At 42.5% G+C, this 24,786-nt stretch overlaps 1 protein-coding gene across 1 annotated transcript in view; it reads left to right on the top strand.

Annotated features, from left to right (window-relative positions):
- The window catches only part of KAT6A (lysine acetyltransferase 6A), a gene marked incomplete in the record, with an annotated part of 2,696,607 nt that overhangs the window by 2,472,617 nt on the left and 199,204 nt on the right, over positions 1 to 24,786 (top strand). Inside the window, 1 exon segment of the mRNA XM_044082986.1 lies at positions 24,234 to 24,719. Within this exon segment, the coding sequence (XP_043938921.1) occupies positions 24,234 to 24,719 (486 nt within the window).

Genomic DNA, 24,786 nt, shown 5'->3' with positions numbered 1-24,786 from the left:
ACAGAAGGACATAGAATATTTGTGTAAAATATTACCATAACCATAGATGTCCCTCTGTGTTGCAGTATTCCTTCCCACCCACCTATCCCCCTTTTTGTACTATTGACCTGTCTTAAGGGCATACTCAGGCTCTACCATAGACCAGGGTTAGACTAGCCAGCGTATGACACTTTGCACCTCTGGCTGACACCACTTGTTACTCTATATGGGACTGTCCATTTGGGCATTTAAGTTCTGAGGCCTGTGCATGCAGACATCACATTTAAGGTCCCTGGTTTATGGCCCTAGGTGTGACATCCCATGCACCTGCAGCCACCAGGCTTAAGCTTTTGTATAAGAGCCAAAGTTTGGGTCGTCTGAGACGGGGATCCCCACACTAAGAATATTGCAACACTGAAGAGAAGGACATCTATGGTTATGGTAAGATTTTACACAACTATTCTTTGTTGTTGAGAGACTTGAGTGCATGTGTGATTTGGTGAATCCTTGCAGCAGACAGGCAGCTGACCGTAACTTTCTCCTTGTTCAACCTGGTGAGTGGGGCATCTGCATGTCTCACTATCGAGTCATCTATAACTAAAACATTTGGAATAGTTGTGCATTGCCTTAAGGGCGTATTTGTTGGGACACAGGTACTAGTGTTTTTATGTGTATTGGACACTTTGGGTGTTGTGTTAGGTGTGGCATGTTTGTGCTTTGGGGGTCTCTTGTGTTTAGGTAGGTTTCTGGAGAGTACCTTTGCATATGAAGATTTATTTGTTGGGTGCATATTTCAAATAGGAGTCATGTTGTGTGTGCTGACAACCTGTTTAGTGTTGCTGTTCTGGGTGCGAGAGAGCAGTGATTCCAGAACGTCCTTCTCTTCTTATGTTGCAGTGTTATCCTCTGCTTAGCTGCCCAAACGTCCGGCCAGTATACAAAAGCTTCTAGTCACTGCTAGGTATGTGAGATGTCTGACTTTGGCCATAGAGAGTGTAGGCCATAAGAGTGACATCTGCACATACCTTTCCTCAGAACTTTTCTGCCGCCAGTCAAACATCAGCTTTTCATGCCGTCTGTGCCATCGGATCTTCACATTTAAAGATAAGTACCCCATTGGGGCCGTTTTTGTATTTTCATTTTGGTCACTGCATGTCTGTTTAGGTTCATGTCATCCAGGAAAGGAAAGTGCAGGTGTGGACGTCAGATCCCCCATAAGGACTCCCAAGACCTCTCCCTTTTCTGCTTAGGGCCTAACCACAACCAGAAAACCTGTGCGATTTGTCAGTCCTTTGACCCTAAGGCACTCTGCAGCTGTCTGCATGTTGTAAACTTGTATTTAGAAAACCAGCGTCTTAAACGTCTGGATCTGGCATTGGAAGGGCCGTCTGGTCAGACCGTAGAGCCACCAAAAAAGAAGGCCAAAGTCTGTAGGCCTGAAAGTACTGCTGCACTTCCTCCACCTGACGTTCCTCCTATGGCTGACGTTCACCTGGAGGAACGTACAGAAACTGCCAAGTTGGGTATAGTTGGTACCGTTCAGGAGGTCACAGAACTTGGGGCGGAAGGCATGTCTGTGGAGGTTTCACAGGCGTCGGATGCTGATGATGAGGGGGGAACCCCAACTCGCAATGGACATCCAGATAGGCCCTTCCAGTGCTTCAGAACAGTCAGAATTTGGGCCCTCCTTAGGCCCTACACCCTCCAGGCCAGCCCTTTCTCTAAAGAGGAAACAAAAGACAAAACATGTCACTTCCCCTTCAGAAAGTTCGCCTGATTGGCAAGATTTCTCCCAGAGCTTATTTAATGCCTTAATGGCCCTTAAGGCCTTCTGTGCCTGCTTCCCCCTCTGGTTGCCCCTCCACTTATTAGTCCTACGTCTCAGGTGAAGAGACCCTGCCTCCTGAAGTTGAAGAATCTTCAGACGACTCCCTTTTTTATGCCTCCCAGATACCTTCCTTTCTGGGGTATGCTTCCCCAGAGGAGGACTTTGCTGAGACTGACTCCCCAGGAGAGGACTTCACCTTTGGTGAAACTATCTCTAAAATGGGAGAGATTTTGTAAGTGGGATTCTTCTGATATGTCTGATGTCCAAAAGAGATATTACGAGCTTTTACAGATGGACACTGCTTCATCTTCTGCCATTCCTCTGGTCTTGCCAGCCATTTTGGATGCTTTCAGTGCAGCTTCCTTCAACCCTGATTCCCCAACAAAAGCCCCTTGAAGGCCTGACAGATTTTATAAGGTCTCTGAAAGGGCCAAATCTTTAGCAAAATGTCCAGTTGCATACCCTGGCATTGGCTCAGTCTCTGCAGACAAACTGTCCAGACTACTTCCCTCCACCTCTGTCCTTCCCACAGATAAGGACAGTAAGACCATTGAATGCATTGGCAAGAAAGTATATACTTCTGCCACTTAGGCATTTAGGGCAGTTTATTACCAGACGCACATGTCTAAGTATGCCCTGGCCATTTTGACTCCGGTTTCCAAACTTTTGGCTGATCTACCACACTCGCCTTCTAAGGCTCAAATTTCTAGCCTCATCTCCTTGTTTTCTCAAATGACAAGACATTCAATCAGATGAGCTTTGGTGCTGCAGAAGCCTCTGCCAGATCTGCAGTTTCTGCCTCTGTCCTTAGAGGGTAGTCATGGCAAAGACTACAACTCTTACCTGATGATATAAGGTCTAAACTTCTAGATACACCCCTGTAAAATTCTGCCCTTTTTGATGATGAAGTGGAAGAGCACTTTAAAACCCTCCATGAAAAGGGGAATGAATTACAAGACCTAAAGCATTTGTTTGCGTCTCCAATCCTTAAATTTCATAGGAATTATTCCGCCAAAAACTCAGTCCATTAGAAAACATTTAGCTCCCACCCCCCATTTTAAATGCAAAAAGAGCTCCAGGAAGCAGCAGCCTCCTTTCATGCCTGCTCAGACCAGAGCTCAGAAACCTCAGTTTCAGGACAGGTGGTCTATGACTACCTGCCTTCACCCCCCCCTCCAGATTCCATTCTCCTATTCCTAAGACTCTCTCTCACTGTTTTCCAGTCTAGCAAAGCATTATCTCAGACAAGTGGGTCTTGTCTGTTCTAGAAAAGGGTTATTTCATGACCTGGATCACGCCTCACTCCTTAAGAGGCATCCCAGAGCCACTCAGACCAACTTCCCCTTTTCCAGACAGTCTTGGCTTCCTTTCTCAAAGGGCTTTCCAGACTGTCCCTCTTTCAGAAAAAGGAAAGGGCATTTACTCCAGACTTTTCCTACTCCGAAGGAAAGATGGTCCATAGAGGTCTATCCCAGATCTCTCCCACCTCAACCTTTTCCTACAAGTACCCACCTTCCACATGCTTACTCTATAGACTCTCTTCCCACAGCTAATGCTACAGGCATTTCTGGCCACATTGGACATAAAGGATGCATATCTACGTATCCGTATAAGACCCAACTACAGGAAATATTTACGATTTTCTGTGGGTTCCTCGCATTTTCAGTTCTTCTTCGTGTTTCACTGTTGCAGTCATTACATTTGGGTAATCTGCTGGCAGGTTGCCCTCAGCCTGATCAACAAAGTCTTGGGTCCTGCGTTGGTTGCTGTCCCTTCTTCCATGACATCAGGTCATCAGGGGTATAAAACATGCAGCCGAAGCCATTACATAAGTCTTTCTTGCCGTGCGGTGCCTGAAGCAGAAGCAGTTCGCAAGTGCCGGTTGGCAGACTCCTGAAATTTTCGTTTTCAAGTTTCAGGACCGAAGTCTTCAACTTAAAGCTAAGTACCCCATTAGTTACACCAGTTACAAGCAGCAGCGAAATAGCGGATATCCGGGCTGAGGTTTCAGCGTTGAGAGGTGAGATATCAAAGCTGATGGAACTGTTTTTGTCTAGAGAGGAGTTGTTGTATCGCGGAACCGCTGGGAACCCAGAGGATCACAACAACCTTATGGGGACCAGTTCTAAAGTGCACCTTAACAGCATGGATATTTTGTCTATGATAGATCTATCGGAAACTGCAGGACATTTGACTTTTCATTTAAAACTAGTCAGTTAACAAAACCAAAACTTATGGTCAAATTCAAAAAAAAAATAGCAAAAACAGGTACAAGATCTATACCTTCAAAACAAGGAGTCAGTGACTCAGCTAATAAACCGATAAATAACATTCATAAGCTGAAAGATTTTGTAGATAATGACTGTAATTTTGATTTTGCAAATGATGTGCATACCCACTACAAAGGCCATAACAAAAACGGAACATTGAAGGAAATGATATTTTCGTTTGGTAAAATGTTGAATATTATTAATGCGATTAAGTTGGACAACGCTTATTTAAATCAATGTTTATGTTTGAAGATAGTGCCTATGGGCTTAAGATTTTTTAAGGTTCCTATGGGTGTAGAACGTACACATAGAACTGTTACGGAATTTAATACTTTGTTTGATTCATTTGGTTCACAATATATGAAGGCACTTATAAAATTAAATGATGAGAAATTGTGCAAATGCATAAATGAAATAGAACATTTGAATCAAACTATTACACATGATTCTTCGTTTTCTGAATGGAACAATTTGTACTCTAAACAATTTGATATAGCACATGATAGAGCACAAAAGGCTTTTGATAAGAAAAACAAAAAATTGAGTAGAGATAAAGCACAATACGAATCACATGAGGCTTATAAATGGAATATCAAAGGAGAGAAACAACATAGGAGAAGAACTGATTATGAACAGTTTAACGAAGGAAACAGTTTTTATAGGAATTCTAATACTACACAGGAAAATATGTCACACAGAGGTTTCAACAGAAAGGATGGGGATTTTTTTCAGGAACAAAGGAAAGCACACTCAGCAAAATGGAATCAAGGGGGGAGGTGGAAGAAAAAATACTAACTGAATCTGTGAACAATAACAATCATACCCCACAAGTATCTGGTATCAATACTACTAGAGTAGTTACCACACAGGATATTCAACAGGATGGAGCAGTATACACATTTAATAATTTTAAGATCTTTAATTATAGTAATATCAAGTTGGGAACGGTTCATTTTTCCCTTCTTTCTAAGGGTTTAAAATTCATATAGTATAAGTGAATTAAAACTATTCACCAGGAAGTTAAATTTAGCTATGCAGTTCAAACAGAAAAATGACCCATCTCAACAGTCTAATTTATTTAAGACCAAGAGCTGCTTCATACCTACGAGTCACACTTATGTATCAAACTATGAAAAAAAGTCAGTAAGGGATTTATACACCCTACATAGAAAAGTTAACAGGATGAACACACGTAAAAATTTAACATATGAGGAGAATGCCTTGTTGAGAGAATTAAGAAGTGATAGAACTATTAGAATTATGAAACCGGACAAGGGTGGGGGGATGGTAATATATGTGTTACAGCAGCATCATACATGACATCCTTTATAATTCTGGAAATTATGAGGCCATATCTTTGAATGAAGTAAATCAAGCCTACAGAAGAATTGATATGTTCTTGGAAGACTATTTATTAGAGAACAGAATTAATGAAGAAATGTACAACTATATGGTAGTAGCAGATCCAGTTATGGCTACTATAGTAGGGTCCTATAATATCAGGAAGTAAATCTAAAGCTTTCCGGATTGGAGAAGTGATTGATAAACTATTAAAACCAATGTATTCTCAGATTAAACATCTGACAAAAGACTCATGGGAGTTCTTGAAAAATTATCCTGTTAATATTGACAAACGGAATCTACTATTTACATCAGTAGATGTATTATCTTTTTTCCTTAGTATCCCTTTAGAAGAGTACAGGCCCTGACTAACAGAAGTTTGAAAACATTCAGAAATGTCTTGGGATAAAATATCCTTGTTAGTGGAACTCACAGCATTTTATTAGAAAAAACAACTTCATGACTATGAGGTGAAATGTTCAGGCAGACAAGGGGGTAGCTATGGGGGCAGCTTGTGCCTGGGAGGAGAATGTCATTTTGACAGTCCATTTTTGCTAATGTGCAGTATTATTCCGATTCTTAGATGACACATATATATTGTGGAAAGGTGACACTCACCAACTATTTAAATGTGTCTAGTGAGTTTTTGAAATTCACCAATGAGAGTAGTACATTGGGAGTAGCTTACTTAGACACATTTGTATATTTAGAAGACGATCAGTTTAAATCAAAAATTAGTAGGAAATCTACCTTCTCCAACTCCTATTTAGATTACAGCAGTAACCATCCCTATAAGTTAAAATACAATATTTATAAGGGGCAAGTTATAAGAGCATTGAGAATGACATCTGACAGAGAGGAAACTGAAGTAGAATTGGCGTTCATAATGAATCTATTTAGGGAGAGAGGTTACGATGAACACATGATGTTAGATATAGGAAATTATACCAGTAAAGAGCGGGGATCTAAATACCCACCCCTGTTAGGTAGTAAGTGTTCGGAGAGAGCTGCAACTTCAAACAAGGAAGTTAAAGGTAATAGAAAAGAAGTACCATTTAAGCAAGCATGTATAGTACAATATGGACCATTTTCCAGCCAAGTTAAGGGTATTTTAACCAAGAATTGGCAAATATTTACAACGGATGAAGAAACATATACTATTTTGGGGCCCAAACCATATTTTGTTTATAAGATGGGTAAGAATTTGAAACATCTACTTGAAAGATGTTCTATTAGAGAAGTTAACAGTGTGAAGCATACCAGTAAATGTGGGGCTTGTGGTCAATGCAGATACATGTGTGAAGACAACACCTTTGTATTAGAGAATTACAATAAAACCACAATTAGACCAGTTCAAGGCAATTGTCTTACCAGTATGATTATATATATTGCTAAAGACAATTTAGAAAAAGAATCTACTCACACCTATATAGTATAAAAACTAAAGATGGAAAAAATGCTTTATTTAAACACATCAACGCTGTAGGCATAGAACATACCTTCAAATTTGCCATCTTAGAGAAAATAAGACCTAACCCTAGAGGAGGTAATACAAAGAAATGGTTAGCTTATAAAGAATACTGGTGGCAAATTTACACAGATGCCATGACATGGCCAGGCATAAACGACTATATTACAGTCAAACCACTTTTGATGGTTAGAGATTAATGTTTACATTTCATAACATTTTTAATTATAGTAGCAACAAGCACTGAACTGCAAAACTCATTATGAATGATGTTTTAACTTACATGACCAACACCTTATTTAACATGTGTATATAAGGACTGTGTTTAGATTACATTAGATATAAAACAATATAACATGTAGTTAGTCAAAGTAAGGAGGTATATATGAAAAATTCCTACTAGAACTTTACACTTCCTACTAGGACTTTATATGATAGGTATAGATTGATGTTTATATTACACATTAGTATAAGTTCAATATTGAGAGGTAAAATAAAAAATTTTCCGTATATTACGATCAGTAATATTTTTTAAAAAAACACTGGTATGTGATTTCCTTTTTTAAAAAATAACTTAGTGAAATTACTTTTAATAAAATGTTATAGTTTTTATGGGATTGTTTACTATTTATGTATGACAATTTTGTTATAAAGCATTGTTGCTTTAAATAATTGTGATTTTTGGCGCCAATTCATGTATTTAGGCAGAGAATAAAGAATAATTTAATTGTTCTGAGGAAGCTCGTGTTAATTGTATGAGAATAAATGCTATCTATTTTAAAAGTCCTGGAATACTTTTGTGAATTTCGAAGAGACATTTTATTCTAAATCAGTGGTAGGAGTTTATTTCTACTGGTTATCGCACATCCCTGTTTGCCATTGTACAAGTGCTGGGATCAGTTCCTTCCTTTTGTATACGAGTGATTGCAGTGTTCAGCTTCAAAAGTTTCTACATTTCTTGTGAGTTTCTAACGCTGTGTTCAGATGTCGATCATAAGTACCCCATTAGGGAAACTTTTTCTTGCTCCTTACCGATGTCAGTAAAAGTTAATAATTGTATTACTTGTGGAAAGCAAATACCTCATAAAGTTTTTCACTTGTACTGTATTCCTTGCCCTAGGCCCTGACCACAACGTAGCTTGCTGTCGGTTTTGTGCTTTATTTAATCAGCGCACTATCCCTCGCCGGTACATTTTTGCCTCTAAATATTTCGGTTCTCTGTTTTAATTATCCAGAAATGATGCCGGTTAGCTGTTCGACTACCGGGATTTCGAAAGAATGCAAAGATAAAGACAGAGACAGGCCGTTGAGGTCCAAAACTGCCGACGACACTTCTCCTAAGCCTGTCGCCAGTTCACTGGTACTCAGTGAGGTGCTTTTGCAGCCCCTGATAACCGCTACTTCTAACTTGCAGGCCTATACTGAGACCCATTTAGAGCTGCTGTGCAGGCACCGGCTTCTGAGGGTGTATTCAGGCCTGCAGACTTGCATATTAAACAGACTCCACCTTCAATACTAAGGCCTAAATTTCGATCTGTGTCTAAAAAACCGATGCCCAGGCCACAGGTTCAGGCCCCTATGCCTAAATAAATGATCAAAATAGACGAAGATCTAATTACTCTAATCAGGGGTAGTCACACCCCCCCCCCCCCCAAGAGGCCTAGGGCTGAGCTTTCTCTTGCAGGGATGCTGCTACTGGGTCTGTGCTTAGAAGGCATGCTTGGCTTAAGGAGCAATCTCTGCCTGATCATGTTAAAGCAAAATTGTTGGATGCTGCTTTAAATCAGGACCACCTGTTTGGCAATAAGGCTGAAGAAGTTTTAAAAAAAGATGGAAGATAAAGCTAAATATATGCAAACTGTAAAAGATTTACAAGTGCAACCTCCAAGATTTAGTAGGCACTGGCCTACTAAGAATTTGTCCTTTCCAACTCCTTCCAGATCCTCTCAGGCCAAACCCAGACACACCAAAAATACCAGGTTTCAGTCCCAGGGGACTCTTCAGATCTAAGCAATGGGGGGCCTCCACTTCCAAATGTGGAAATAAGACACCCCCTATGGTAAACAGTCTCAATGGCTTTCCTTTAAAATTACCAAGCACTTAAAGATTGCTCTTCATGCAAAAAACTGGGATCTCATAACCCAGGACAAATGGGTTTTAAATGTAGTGTCCCAGGGATACAGATTTAATTTCCACATGTTGCCAGCACCAAACAGATGGCCAGACCTGCCCCCAAATCAGTGGGCAGAGGCTCAAAAACAAGTATTTTCCCTCTTAAACATGGGGGCTATTCAACTGGTACCAGACCAGGAAAAAGGACAAGGTTTCTATTCCAAGCTTTTCCTGGAACCCAGAAAAGACCAATCATGGCATCCAATTCTGGACCTGTCTACTCTAAACACCTTTCTGGACATTCCAAAATTCAAGATGCTGACTCTTCACCAGTTACTTCCTATGCTAGGCAAAGATGCCTGGTTGGCAACTCTAGATTTAAAAGAAGCATATCTGCACATCCCAATCAGGGAATCTTGCAAAAGAGATACCTACGCTTCAAAGCAGGCTACTTACATTATCAGTTCTCTGCACTGCCCTTTGGCTTGCCTACTGTGCCCAGGGTATTCACAAAGTGCCTGGCTCCAGTAATTGCATTTTGCCGGCAAAGAAATATTCAAATATATCCATACCTCAGAAAACCAGGGCATTCTTCTAAATCATCTGGCATTTGTAAAAAAAGGTTCTAACTTGTCTGGGGTGCACCATAAATGATAAGAAAGTTAGTCAGTGTTTGCTGAATTTTGTTATTTGCTAGTAATTACAGGTGTGGGGGTAGCCACATTCTTTGAATTCCTGTCCTTGCCTATTTAAGTGGTACAGTGTGAAATATTTTCTGCTTAAAAACCTCAGCTTTGGCCGGCTAAGAACTAGCTGTATTTAACTGGACGTATAAGATAATTTAAGTACCTATATCTGCACTTTTCTTTTCAAAAACTACAGTATTTAAATTGATTTTAACTGTGTTGCAGGAATATTAACTGAACTGGAAGTTTTGACTCTGCTCTTCATTAGTCCCGCCCACCCTCCCTGTTTTTGTCTTGGTTGTGGTTTTGGTGTTGATCTTAGTGGCCTTGAAACTGCCCGCCCCTCTTGTAAATCTGTGTTTGGATGCTCCTTCTGGGCCCATCTCATTTGCTCACTCAACTGAGTGCAGTGAGATTATATTCTGATTTCAGGCACTCCTACTGTGTACAAAGAGAGCATCTGGGAAACAGAAAAAAAAATTTAAGCTTGTTTCCTGCCTTTCCTGTTAAGTGGTATAGACTATTTGTAGGCTTCTGAGCCCCCAAGCCCTTCTGTGTTGGAGGGAAGCCTTCTAGCTTAGTTTTTTTTTTCTTATAACTAGCCAGTTTTCTAGTTTCAGCACTCAAATCTGTTTCTTTGATCTCAGCACTTGTTCAGAAAAACAAATTTTCATCTGCTTTTACTGTACTTGTGTTTCTACCTACTTTATTTTACTTTTGCATCATCTTAAAAGTACTCAATTGTATTTATTACTGCTTGGTGTAACTCATTCTAAGCCTTTTGGTTTAAACACTTGGGCTTCGAACCAGTTGTTTTGCACTGAGAGGGTTTGTGGTCTGCACTGTAGTGGCAGAACAGGTAGCTTACATCCTTCTAGGTTGGGAACTGCTGATTTGAGGACTCAGTGTCTGTTATTCTAAAAGTGTATTAATTCTGGTTTAAGCACTTGGGCTTCAGGCCAGTTATTTTACATTAAGAGGGTTCGTGGTCTGCACTCTTGTGGGAGGAGTGGCTGGACTGTGCCCTTCTGAGCTGGGAATTTCTGGTTAAAGGCTTATAGTGCATGCATATCTGAACTGCTTCTTACTGAAGTTGGTGCGCCTTGTTTGCTGTGGCATAGACTGGATTCGGGCCTGCTGGATCTAGCTTTGTTTGTGTAACTTGAGCACTAATCCAGGCATTCCCTAAATTATTCAATTGTATTTATTACTGCTTGGTAGTAACTTGATTAAAGTGTAGCTATCTTTCTAAGTCTTTTGGATTAAGCACTTGGGCTTCAGACCAGTTGTTTTACATTAGGAAGGTTTGTGGCCTGCACTGTGGTGGCAGGACAGGTAGCTTACATCCTTCTAAGTTGGGAACTGCTGATTGAGGGCTCAGTGTCTGTTATTCTAAAAGTGTATTAATTCTGGTTTAAGCACTTGGGCTTCAGGCCAGTTATTTTACATTTAAGAGGGTTCGTGGTCTGCACTCTTGTGGGAGGAGAGGCTGGACTCTGCCCTTCTGAGCTGGGAATTTCTGGTTAAAGGTTTATAGTGCCTGAATATTTGAACTGTATCTTACTGAAATTGGTACACCTTGTTTGCTGTAGCATAGACTAGATCCAGGCCTGCTGAATCTAGCTTTGTTTATATGCTTGTTGTTTGTTTGCTTGTTATTTCCCTGGAACGCTAATTCCACCTAATACGCGGCTTCTCAGCGCTTCTGTGGATCACTAGTGATGTCTGCATTGCTTACTGTACTTATTTCCTTGTTTCACTTGAAAGAAAGTTACTGTTTGTCGTTTTTGCATTTAAGTTACCTGTAACACATTGCACTTAAGTTACCTGGCACTTGCTCACTAAAGCAATTATATAAGTCGGCACTAAAACTTAAAAGCACTACACCCTCACCCCCACTGGCCCTTGTTTTCAATTATAAAGGAATTCCCAATATTATTCTAGCATGTCCAAAGGTCAGTTGTCAATCTCCTCTCCGGTCCAGCTGGTGAATCTGGGAAACTTGAGGCAATGTTAAACTGCCTCATGTACACAGACAACCCTCTCCTCCTCCCAACAAATTCCAACACATGTGAGAGATGCAACCATATAGCCAAACTGGAGGCTAAGCTCTCTCAACTCAGTACTGGCATAACCAGTCAGGAGGAGAAGGAAACCACACTCACTACAATTCCAGTCTCACATAGACCTATCACGACAGCAAACTAAACACATAATCACACAAAAACATACTCGGAGGCTCTAAATAAAGATCTGCCTAAGCAGCAGAGACCTCCAAAGCAGACACCCAAGCAACCGCTACCCCAAAACAAAACACGTGCAACACATATCTCACAAAGCCAGTGTGCCAAACAGTCACAGCCCTTAAGACTAAACAACACACCTGATACACTTGTAATAGGTGACTCTATCATCAGGCACACTGACGTCCCGCTCACCAGGCTGAACAAGGAGAGGGTCACGGTGAGCAGCCTGTCGGGCGCTAGGATCCGCCACATAACACAAGCACTCAGGTCACTCCAAGGCAAGTACAAATATGACTCTGTCATTGTCCATGCTGGTGTGAATGACCTGAGACGTACCTCCCTGGACTACATGAAAAGAGACATAGAGGAGCTCTCTGAGCATGTAGCCCAGGCTGGTATGACCCTGACCTTGAGTAGCATCTTACCCTCACCAAGAATTATGCCACAATATGAAGACAAGATGATCAATTTCAACAATTGGCCTAAGTACTGGTGTCATTCAAAAGGGATCCATTGCCTGTCAGCTTGGGATGATATGCTCGACAAGCCACGATGCTTCGCTAGGGACGGCTTGCACCTGTCACCCCTGGGCTTTCGGATATTGGCAAAGGCTCTTGCTACCCCCATAGTGCCTTTTTTAGGCAAGGCTCAAAAGACAAACCCACCTCCATAGGTATCACAAGGGATAAGAAACTAAGAGTAATGCTACTCAATGCCAGAAGTCTAAACCTCAAGATGCACGCACTCGAAACTCTCTTTAGCATGGAGAACATTGATATCTGTGCGGTAACAGAAACCTGGTTCAGGTCTCCCAAGAGCATCTCAGCACTACCAGGTTATACCTCATACCATGCTTTTCGGCCCCAAAACCTGGACCGAACCACAAAAGGAGGGGGAGTATCGATATTCATCATAGATACCCACACCTCCAGGTTGGTGGCAAAGCACGAAGCATCAGAGACTATCCATGTGCAACTAACAGTGGGTAAAACTGCCTTCCAGTTTATAGCCTGCTACAGACCACCCTCCCAAACCCAGGAACCCCACTCGGCCTTCCTGAAAACACTGGAAAATTTGAAGGTCTCTCCAAACACCATTATATTGGGCGACTTCAACTACCCAAACATAGACTGGGAGCATTACTCTAGCTCCAACACCCTAGCCCAAAGGTTCCTAGAATTTATAAACTCAAATGCTATGGAACAACTTGTTACGACTCCCACAAGAGGGGAAAACATACTGGACCTGATCATCACCAACATGGGGACTCTGCTCCAGACCAGAAGTGTATCCCTCACTGGTAAGATCACACCATAAACTAATCTCACTGGATATTCACATCCCGACCCCACCCCCTGCCCAGAAAACCACAGTGAAAAACTTCTCTAAAGCAAATTTCACACTCCTCAAAACCGAGGTGGAATCCTTCAAAGCCCCGGGGCCTGTGGAAAATACGGCCCAGACCGCAGAATCCTTTATAAACGCATTCTATGAACACCTTCAGGAATGCATGGATCATGCGATCCCAAATAAAACCAAGACCCAATCCTCCAAAGGCAGACGTCCTGTCTGGTGGACCCCAGCCATAAACAAACTATACAATAGAAGGAGGAAGCTAATAAATGATAGAGCAAAATCCCAAAAAGGGAAGGCATCACTGATCAGTATTAGCAAAAAACAACGGGCACTCATAAAATTGTCTAAGGCCAGCTTCGAGAGAAAAATTGCACAGGACACTAAGGATAATCACAAGGCTTTCTTTAGTTATGTTAGGAACCTGGGTGGTAATTCCCAGATATGCTCAGAATTAGTCCAAAATGACAAAAAATACACCGAACCCACAGACATTGCCAACATCCTAGCTGACAGGCTCAGTGCAAACTCCACCCCCCCCTCCCCACCAAAAGAGCAAATATCTATCCCAGCATTGTGCTGCCCCCCTGACATCTCAGATGCTCAGGTAAGAGCCGCCCTCTCCAAAGCAAAAAACACAGCATCAATGGGACCAGACGGTGTCCCGGGCTGCGTCCTGCATAAACGCCAAGAAGAGCTAAACCCAAACCTAAAACTACTGTTCAATCTCAGCCTTACTAAGGATATGTGCCCAAAGAGTGGCGTACAGCAACAGTGGACCCTCTCCATAAAGGTGGTGCCTCAACGGATCCTGGAAACTATCGCCCCATAAGCCTGACTAGCTTGATCTGCAAAGCTATGGAAAGGATCATCATGGAGCTCATAAATAAAGATATTGGGGACCTACAGACACTGGATCCTACCCAGTTCGGCTTTGTTAAGGGCAGATCCTGCCTCTTAAACCTGGTTGATTTCTTTGAAACAGTCACCAAGGCCATTGACGAGGGGAAGGTGGTCCACACAGCCTACCTGGACCTCGCAAAAGCCTTCAATACAATACCCCACTCGGCATTATAGATAAGCTCACCAGCTTAAATATAAACCCCTATGTCACTAGATGGATTGCAAACTGGCTCAAGGACAGAACCCACATGGTTAGAATTGCTGGAGCCATGTCAGACTCCAAACCAGTTACAAGTGGTGTCCCACAAGGCTCAGTCCTGGGACCTCTCTTGTTCAGTATATATTTCTCGGAGGTACAGGCCAACACGGAAGGACTGTGGCTGACCAAGTTCGCAGATGACTGCAAACTGGGCGCCATAATCGACTCTCCAGCCGACACAAGCATCCTCCAAAAGGGCCTCATAGAAACAGACAACTGGTGCCAGAGCCATGGCCTCAAGCTAAATGCCAAACAGTGTATAGTCATCCCCTTTGGCAAAAACATAGTGCCCACAAATTACCACATAGGTGGTAATCCATTAAGTACAGAAGAAGTAATTAGGGACCTGGGGACCCAAGTTGATAGCACTCTCTCATTTGACAACCACGTGGCCAAAGTGGTTAGAAAAACATTTTATATAGCCCACCTAATCATGAAGGGATTCACATCTAGATCAGGGGAGGTCATCGTGCCTCTTTACTCATCCCCTCATCAGGCCCATAATTGAGTACAATGCCCCTTTTGGGATGTACCTTACCAGACACCTGCAGCAACTGGAAAGACCCCCAAAAGTACCTCACCAAGAGGATCAAAGGGCTCAAACAAATGCTATATGCTGCCCGGTTAAAGAAACTCCAGCTCTACTCAGTGGCATACCGCCTGTTCAGAGGCGATCTGTGCCTGACTTATCAAGCCATGTCCAACCCGGAATTAATGGACATGCTGCACCTCAGAAAATCCAAATCTCATCGAGCTACGCGCTCGAGAGACTTGAACCTCAGCACTGAAATAAATAGGACATGCTGGAGGGACAGATTCATAACCCAGAGGCTCCCTTCACTCTGGAATAAAATCCCAGTCCAGGTTAGGCAGAGTCCCTCATTGACTCTCTTCAAGAGGAATCTTGATGAGTGGATGGGAGGTCGTAGGTTTACCCCGGGTATCACTTCTGTGTCACTGTTAGACAGAGGCACAGTATACTAACCTCGAAAAAGGGCATAGCAAAATAAATTTAAAATGGGTGGCGAAAGCCAAACACATTCTGGCTAGGCTTATAAATGCCCTAGGGCAGATAGCCTAGTATGAACCTATGGTGTCGACTGTTCTGTCTTCCCCAGCCCACGGTGACCACGGACGCTTCCCTGTTACGGTGGGGGGGCATTTCCAGGGAAGGATGGTCCAAGCCACCTGGTCCCCCATGGAGGCCAATTTGCACATAAATGTCCTGGAACTGAGGGTGGTTCTCTTAGCGTTGCAAGCGTTCCATTCATCCCTACCTTCTGGGACCATTGCAATTCAGTCGGACAACATGTCAGTTGTCTGGTATATCAACAAGCAAGGTGGATCCAGGTCTTATCCCCTGTGTTGGGAAGCCATGAGGATTTGGCACTGGGTGATGGCTTCCAACTGCTTTCTTATAGCAATGCACAGTCCCGGGAGTTCCAACCTTATTGCAGACAATGTGAGCAGGAACATCCTGATGCCTCACGAGTGGTCTCTCAAGCCTGTAATAGCGGATCGGATTTTCTGCCCCTGGGGCAAGCCTTGCTGCGATCTATTTGCTTCCCCCCTAAACAACAAATGCAGAAGCTACTTTGCCCTGATCCCCCCACAGGGGGAACCCCCGAGGGATGCTCTTAACGCACGATTGGCCCCCGGGCCTACTGTATGCCTTTCCTCTGTTTCCTCTCATTCTGAAATTCCTCCAAAAAGCTCAAAGGTTGAGAAGCAAAGTGATCCTCATTGCCCCTTATTGGCCCCGTCAAGTCTGGTTCCCGTTCCTATGGCCTCATCTGATTCACAGCCCGTGGATCCTGGATCATTCCCAAGGCCTTTTATCTCATCCTCAGTGGCAGATTCGCCCCATTCTCCAGCTCACAGCTTGGTTCCTCCACTTCCAATGATTGCCAGGCTGCCTGACATCCCATTTCCTGTTCATCAAATTCTTCTGGCTTCACACACACCTTCCACCAGGAAAGTTTATTCTAGTAAATGGACTAGATTCTCTGTTTGAGCCAAAGGTCAGAACTTAGATCCCTTCTCTATGCCTCTTCAAAAGATCCTTTAATACCTGACGACTCTTTTACATGCAGGAGCCTCAGCATTGACAGTCATTGCATATTTAGCAGCTATCGCCAGTTTTCATAATGGATTTGATAATTCTTCGATTATGTCACACCGTCTGTGCAAGACCTTTTTGAAAGGAGTATTACACGTCAAGCCCCCCCCCTTAGAACCCTGGAATTGACCTTGGTGCTTCAATCTCTCACAGGCACTCCCTTCGAGCCTTTTGATTCATGTGATATAAAGCTTTTGTCATGGAAGACCCTACTTCTAGTAGCACTTACCTCAGCGAGAAGAGTATCTGAGCTGCAGGCCTTGAGTGTCAAGAGACCTTATTTGAACTTTCACAGGGATAGGGTGGACATTTTGTACTGACCCTTCTTCCCCAAGGTCATTTCTGGATTTTCCATTAACCAATGTGTTGACCTGCCGGTTTTCTTCCCTCAGCATTCTAACAGATGGGAGTACCTTTTGCACACCCTTGATGTGAATCGGCAGCTTCGTTGTCATTTGGACAGGACTACATTTTTCAGGAAAACAGATCAGTTGTTTGTGGCTGTTGGAGGACCCAGATTGGGTAAACCTGTCTCCAAAGTGACTTTATCCTCCTGGCTTAGAAACGTCATTACCTTAATCTACCAGCAGAATAAGCTGTCCTTGGCTTCCTGAATAAAGGCTCATTCTACCTAGGTCTTTGGCTACATCTGTAGCTTTCCATGCCAGAGCCTGTATGGATGATATCTGCACAGCAGCCACTTGGCAATTGGATTTGGCCTCCAGGCATCATTTGGTTCTGTGGTGCTCAGGAATATCCTTCCTTAGGGCCACCCAGGACTCAAGTAGCTGGGAACTCAGTCCTAACAGTAAGGAATGAAATTTACAACATCAGATAAAGAAGTTGTCTTACCATACCATTCCATCTGTGTTGTAGATCTTTATTCATTCATTACTTCCTACCCCCCTTCCCCCTGCCTGGACTTCTGGTGGATTTTTGGAACTCCTGGTTAGGCTATTTGCTCAGACAGAGCCTCCTACTTTTTTTTTTTTTTATTTCTACCTCTATTATATAGGGGCAAGGAAACTCGACCTGGAGTAACTGTGAGAGGGGTATTATGGGTAGGTCTTAGCTGAGAGTTTTTTGCTGGCGTGAGCTTGGAAACAGCCTTGTCAGTTCCGAGGACGGAACCAAAGTCCTTACAGTAATGAGTAAAGATCTACAACACAGATGGAATGTTATGGTAAGACATAACTTCTTTTTCATGTCCTGGCTCAACCCACCAAAAAGAAAAGGCATCCCACAACCTCCATCACAACTGCACCTTCTGCAACCTGTGTTGCAGGCTGTGCTGGCTCAAGGCACCATAGAACTAGTGCCTACTGTAGGAAAAGGAAGAGGTTTCTACCCCAGAATTTTTCTGGGCACCAGAAAGGACAGAACTTGGAGGCCTATTTTAGACCTGTCCCATCTCAATCTATCCCTACAGGTCCCAACCTTCAGGATGTTGACTCTTCCTACCCTCTTCCCCATCCTCCTCCCCCAAGGGTTCATGGCCACCCTAGATATAAAGGATGCTTATGTCACATCCCCATAAGACCCACATACAGGAAATACCTGAGGTTCTTGGTAGGCCATTCTGACTTTCAATTCTCTGCCTTGCCCTTTGGGCTTTCTACTGCACCCAGCGTCTTCACAAAATGCTTAGCTCCAGTTATTGCTTACTGCAGGACAAAGAGAATACACATATTCCCTTACCTGGATGACCTGCTGATTCAGGCAGGCAACAGAGACCATCCTCCTACACATTAATTTTGTGTCCCTCTTACAGTCTCTGGGATTTCAGATAAATTCAACAAAACCCCACCTGGAGCCCACTCAAGACATCGTCTTAGTCCGGTGCAGGATTCAAACAGACCTCATGAAAGCCTTTTTTTCCCCACCCAAAAAGGTGGAAACCCTAACAGAACATTTGCTTAAGGTCCTCCAAGCCACAGAATTGACAGCAAGGCAGTACTTCAGGCTCCTGGGCTACATGGCAGCCACTATCCCTATGCTACCACTTGCAAGACTGCATATGAGAAAACTACAGTGGTATCTCCAGTCAGTCTGGACACAACACTCCCACCATCTCGAGTACAAGATCCCCCTCCCCCCGCCTCAAACTAGAAATTCAGTGGTGGCTGGCACAAATGGCCCGCGACCCAGGTCTTCTCTCCAACCACCCATGCCCACACAGGTCCTGTACAGATGCCTCAGATTTGGACTGGGGAGCAACTCTGGGCCATCAAAAAGTGCAGGGCCTGTGGCAACAGCCACACAAATGAGAACACATCAGTCTTCGAGAGATGAGGGCGATGCTTCTGGCTCTTCCAGCCTTCCTACCCTATTTTGCTTTTGGCTCTTCCAGCCTTCCCACCCTATCTCCAGCAGGGTCCCCCTGAAGATTTTCACAGACAAAAACACCATGGTTCTGTGGTACCTCAACAAGCAGGGAGGGACAAAGTCATGCCTCCTTTGCAGACTACTATTTCTAGTATGGGAACTGGCCACCTCACAGAGAGCGACTCTGCAGGCAGTCTACATCCCCTCTCTTCTCAACTTCCAGGCAGATTGTCTCGCAAACAACCACGAATGGATGCTTCACAGGGATGTCTTCCTAGATTTGGTCCATTGGTGGGGTATTCCTCAAATAAGACTTGTTTGCCTCCTCCATCAACAGGCAACTTCCTGGTTTTTGCACCAGGGTGCCAGACCCACAAGCACTGGCAACAGATGCCTTTTCAATTTTATGGAAAGGGAAGTTTCTATATGCATTCCCCCCCCTTACCACTAATTCAGAAGGTCCTGCTGAACAGACCAAAAATCTTGTTGATGACTCCGTACTGGCCAAGACAGCACTGATTCCCCCTTCCTCTACAACTGTCCAAGGGCAGTCGCCACAAGTTACCCCACAGAGTGGACCTTCTCACACAGCAGAAGGGATCCCAGATGCAGCCACAGTGGCAGCTACTTCACCTCACCCTGTGGCTGATAGGATTCTAATCCCTTTCAGACACCTTTATGACAAGGATGTGTTAAATGTCCTGCAGGAGGCCAGGAAACCAAATACCAGAAAATCCTACCTTTCCAAGTGGAAAAGGTTCACTATATGGTCTCACAATAGACAGTTGGACCGTCTTGTGAGTGAGACTCCTTTAGTCCTATCTTACCTGTGTGAACTACTGCAGTCAGGCTCTGCTTATTCTTACATTCTCATTTGTCTGCAATTTCAGAATGCCTTCCTCCAGGTCCCCCTTTAGCATCCAGACTCCCTGCTAAGCTTTTTCTTAAAGGGGTGCTTCATCTCAGACCTCCCAGAAAACCATCCCCTCCACCATGGGACCTTAACTATGTTTTGGAAAAGCTTACGCTTCCTCCATTCGAGCCAGCAGACAAAGCCTCTCTAAAACAGTGTACATGGAAAAGTGTACTACTTGTAACCTTAACATCAGCCAGAAGGATCTCAGAGCTACAAGCCCTTATGGCCATCCCACCCTTCCTAGTTTTCCACAATGACAGGGTTACTCTTAGAACTAACCCTTTCCATGCCCAAGGTGGTGAATGACCTGTCCCTTAATCAGGTCATCCATGTACCTGCCTTTTTCCCCTAACCCACTGGGGGTTAGTGATAGATTATTTCACTTCCTGGGTGTTCGTAGACAACTCGGGTTGTACCTGCATAAAACCAAGTCTGTCAGACAGACATACCAACTTTGTCTCCTTTCATTCCAGAGCCTTGGGAAAGGCAGTATACAAACAGACTATCTTGGTATGGATTTCAAAAGCCATCACCTTCTGCTACCAATACCATGGAAAATCTTTGCAAGGCACTGTCAGTGTACACTCTACCAAGGGCTGTGACCTCCTTAGGAGCCTTTGTCAAAGGCCTGGACACCTAATCTGGAGCAGCCACTTGGTCATCAGTACATACCTTCACCAAGCATTACAAACTAGACCCTATTTCTAGAGCCAAGGCAGGGTTTGCCAGGGCTCTCCTTCACAGATTCCTGGAAACAGTCTCTAGACCTCCTCTCCACTCACCCACGTGTAGAGTACTGCAACATTGGAACAGAAGGACATAGAAACATTGTGTAAAATCTTACCATAACCATAGATGTCCTTCTCTTCCATGTTGCACTATTCCTTCCCACCCTCCTTCTCCTCCTGTTACATTGCATTTCCTTTCTGGCTGGCTCAGGGCTGGCATGGCCGTTCCTAGGACTGGCTCTGACTGGGGCTTTCAGTTCTGAGGGCTAGTGTGTGCAGACGTCACTTTTATGGCCCACGTTCCAACAGCCACGTCAGATGTCTGACGAGGGACTGAAAACTTTTGCATACTGGCCGGATGTACACTAAGCAAGAGGAGTAAACCCAGATGTAAAATACTGCAACATGGAAGAGGACATCTGTGGTTATGGTAATATTTTAAACAGCTTTTCTTTCTCCTCTTTTAATCCATCACCCCATGAAAAAGAGTGAAATTGTTTAGATCTTCATGTAAAATGGATCTCTCTGTAATAATCTAGCCTTTAGAATGTTAAATTATCAAAGCTATATGTTATAATTTATTTTACAGTATGTGTACAGTTTGGATGATTTTGCTGCATCCTTAACTGCAGAGCAGAAGTCTTAGATTAATAAAATTTATTCTTGATATGACTCTGGTTTTGAAACATACTTTGAGAAGTGCTTAAAGCTGATACAGTCTCAAGAAGTGCTGTTTCTGTTGTATTAAGATAGTATGCGTGGTTACGTAATCCGAACTTATCTGATTTAAAAGCCAAAATGTTAAATTCACCTTTAAATTTTGAATTGCCCTGTGTTAGACAGAATCTCAAACAGTGGAATGGTAGAAGCAAATTAATGCATGGAGCATGAAGCCTGTTTTATGTACCCAAGTTTTTCCCAAACAAGAGTCCTCTTTCAAGGGGCAGAGCAAACAAAAATCCTAACCAAACAAAAGTCAGGGATATAAAAGGAAATAGCACTATAATATTTTGAAACTAAACAAGGGATTCCTTTCCACAAAAGGAATGACCATGCCAAGTTATGGAGCACCCCCTAATTTGATTTGATTTGATTGTTGGTTTTGTTTTTTAGATGTTTTGTGATTGGCTGCAAATTTATTCTTGCTAGATGATTATGACTTCAGGTACTTTCCTCTCCTACTTTTTGGAAGTGAAAAAGCTTGACACTTGCTCTCTCTCACAGTTGGAGGCTTCCCTCTCCGCATATGCTCAGCCAATTAGCTGTCTCAGGAAGGGGGGGGGTCTATTTTGGAGGCTGGCCAGTACTGGGTTACCTTGGTGGGTAACGCAAAATTGCCACTGAAAGAGTGAGGAGTTTAAACGTCTACTGTTACAGGTAAGTAGGACTTGTGCAACTGTACTTTTTCAAAAACAGATATTCAAGCAGTTTCATAAATACTGTCATAATATGAACCTATTTATTTATACATTTGTATGAATGTATGCATGCACATATATATATATATATATATATATATATATATATATATCCCCTAAGAAAAATGTAAGTTTTATTTAAGTTACACATGGAAGAAAGAAAGAAAACCAAAGAGTAATATTTAGAGAAATGTATAAGGTTGAAGTGGTTTATTTGGTGGAAGGTGAAGATATTAGAGGGATGTACTCTGATTGGGAGTAACTATCCAAATGTTTAACTTGTAATATTTGGTGTTCAGTTTGGACACAGTACCTTTTAAATCACTGATGCTAAGCACATTTTACTTGGTGAATCTGAGCAATCTCCTGTGGGGTTTTTAACACAGTCATAATAGGCTGTTATTCCTTAGCCAACCATCCCGAGGTGTCTGGGCTCTGCTGCTACACCTCACTTAGTATGCTATCGCTGAGGTTGGAGTAATGTGGGGGAAAGGGGCTCAATCTTAAGTGCTGTCTTGAGTTAACCATACACCGTGGTAAAGGTTCCTGCTTCCACAATGGTATATGCGTCTCTGTAGTCATCCTGAAGATTTAAGGTTAGTGTCCAGTTCTGTGGACAAGTTAAGGAAAAGAGTTTGGAGTGGTGCTTTCCTTAACATGTTCACTCTGAAATGGTTATTGACCATAGACAAGTCTAGCATGTGTTACCACTGCCCTCTGATGTTTGCATGAGAATCTGGAATAAAAAAGTAATATTTTATGAAAACAATTACAAGCAAAGCACATTTTGCTATAAGTTATGCTTTCATGCATAAACACTTAATCAAAACGTTCATGTGACATGTCTAAGTTTGAGCTACATGAGAGACTTGGGACTTAGAAATGAAAATGTCTTAACCAACTCAAGGCTTTGAAGAATAGTTGACAGAGAATAGTAGACTTCCAGGCATTTAAACCTCCCTATCCTTAACTAATCTATTTAAAATCAAACTAAAAACCTACCTTAAATCAAACGGGTTATGCCCATGTGTTAACCCCGACTAACTGCTTAACCTGTCCCTAGACACTAATCTTCTTAACTGTATAAGTTGTTTCTTTTCAATTGAAAATAATGTGTATGTTATTCTACAGCTGAATAGTGTGCTTGTCTATATTGTGTATGAATATCCTCACCTGCTATAGACTAGGATTCTTCTTGTGTGACTTTATAGTTTAATAGTGTCATTGTACATATTTTGTATTAATATCTGTAGCTGCTGTGCACTACATTTTTTACTGTTTAATAAGCTAAATCCAATTATATGAAATGATTGCCAAAACTATGTAATGTACCAAATTCTTTGTAAATATTCATCTGTATGTGGAGCTTTTCTCCCCAGGCCTCCACTGAAAATGGACATATATCCAGTTGGACTAGCCCGGACAACAAATGTAAAATAAATGAAATAAAATTTAAAGATAGTCTAATCTAATCTATTTACAGTTTTCTTCCAGATTTCCACATCTCATGCAAAGGAGACAAACCAAATAAGATAAAATAAGAATTCACAGCATCTATAAAATTATCTACCATTCCCTACATACAGTTAAAGAATTCTACTCTGTTTTCCATGATGGTATTTTAGCAACTCCTTAGGTGTGTTACCAGAGGATAGCAAAACAGATCGTTAAACTGTGGAAGCTGAATTAGATCAGTGGTAGAGAAAGTTAGAGCATTAACTGCAACCCAGACTTGGGATTAACTAGCCAAGTAGTCTTCCTCATTTGCTGGAGTTAACTGTATGTGTGGTAGGCATGTACTTGTGTAATACTTGCTGGTGTGGCGTAGGTGACAAATGTCATTTCCTGATTTCTAAGACAGGGCTTGCTGATGGATGGGGTCTCACTGGTGGACTCGGGAGCATTGGATGTATTTAAGTAGCTTTTTCTACTGGATAACATGGATAACAGTATGCTTAGGTAAAGAACAGTTGCTTCCTCAAGAGATGTTCATTAAATTTGTTAAATTTCTACCCTTGGAGGGGAAGTACACAACCAAGGTTTCTTCAGCAAGTGTCTTCTTGTAGATGATTGTCGATTATACATGGCAGAGAGTTATTTTTTTCTTGAATTCGTTTGTAATTAGTAATTTTATATCCTTTTTTCAAACATATTTTAAACAAGCTGTCAAGTCCACCACTTCCTGTGAGAGGAAAGAGCAAGAGTTCCTTTACTTTCTTGAGATTCTTTGTAACTTAATGCTTTTAATATTTTTTTGTTTTTCTCAAACTTATTCTGTGTAGACTGTCAAGGCCAAAGCTTGGGAGAGAGAAGAGCAAGAGCATTCCATTTCCATTCAAAATGGAGAGAAGCTAGAAACTGCAGTACCAGTCAACAGTCTGTGTGCAAACAGAAAAGCACTTTCTCTGGACAGTCTTCCTGCAAACCGTGAACTTTCATGCCGGGGGAGGTGGGGCAGGAAAGGCAAGAAACGAAGGGGACGTTTCAGGGAGAAGGACAAACTTTTGTTTGAAAACAGTGGTAAAGTTCCGCAAAGAAGGTTCAGTGATGGTGTCGAAATTCAAAGAGGCAGACTAAAGAAAAGTGAGGGAACTTTGAAAAGGCGGTTTTCTGAGAACCGTGGGAGACTCTGCAGGCGATTCAGTGATGGTGACGAGAGACATTTCAGTGAGAGCAGTGAGGAGGATAGGACAGCAGCAGGGACTCGATCAAATTCTCCACCAGTGCTTACAAAACCTACACCTACACTGGGAAGCCTAAAACGAAAGGTATGTATTTTATTGTATGCTGTTTTAAAAATAGTCATTGAATTGTAACTGTTTTTGAGCAGTAGTG

The sequence above is a fragment of the Protopterus annectens genome, chromosome 9.part0, assembly GCF_019279795.1.
Source record: "Protopterus annectens isolate FY-2018-M chromosome 9.part0, PAN1.0, whole genome shotgun sequence".
Classification (NCBI taxonomy): domain Eukaryota; kingdom Metazoa; phylum Chordata; order Ceratodontiformes; family Protopteridae; genus Protopterus; species Protopterus annectens.
The sequence above is the reverse complement of the archived record's forward strand: the minus strand, read 5'-3'. Positions and strand labels throughout refer to the sequence as shown.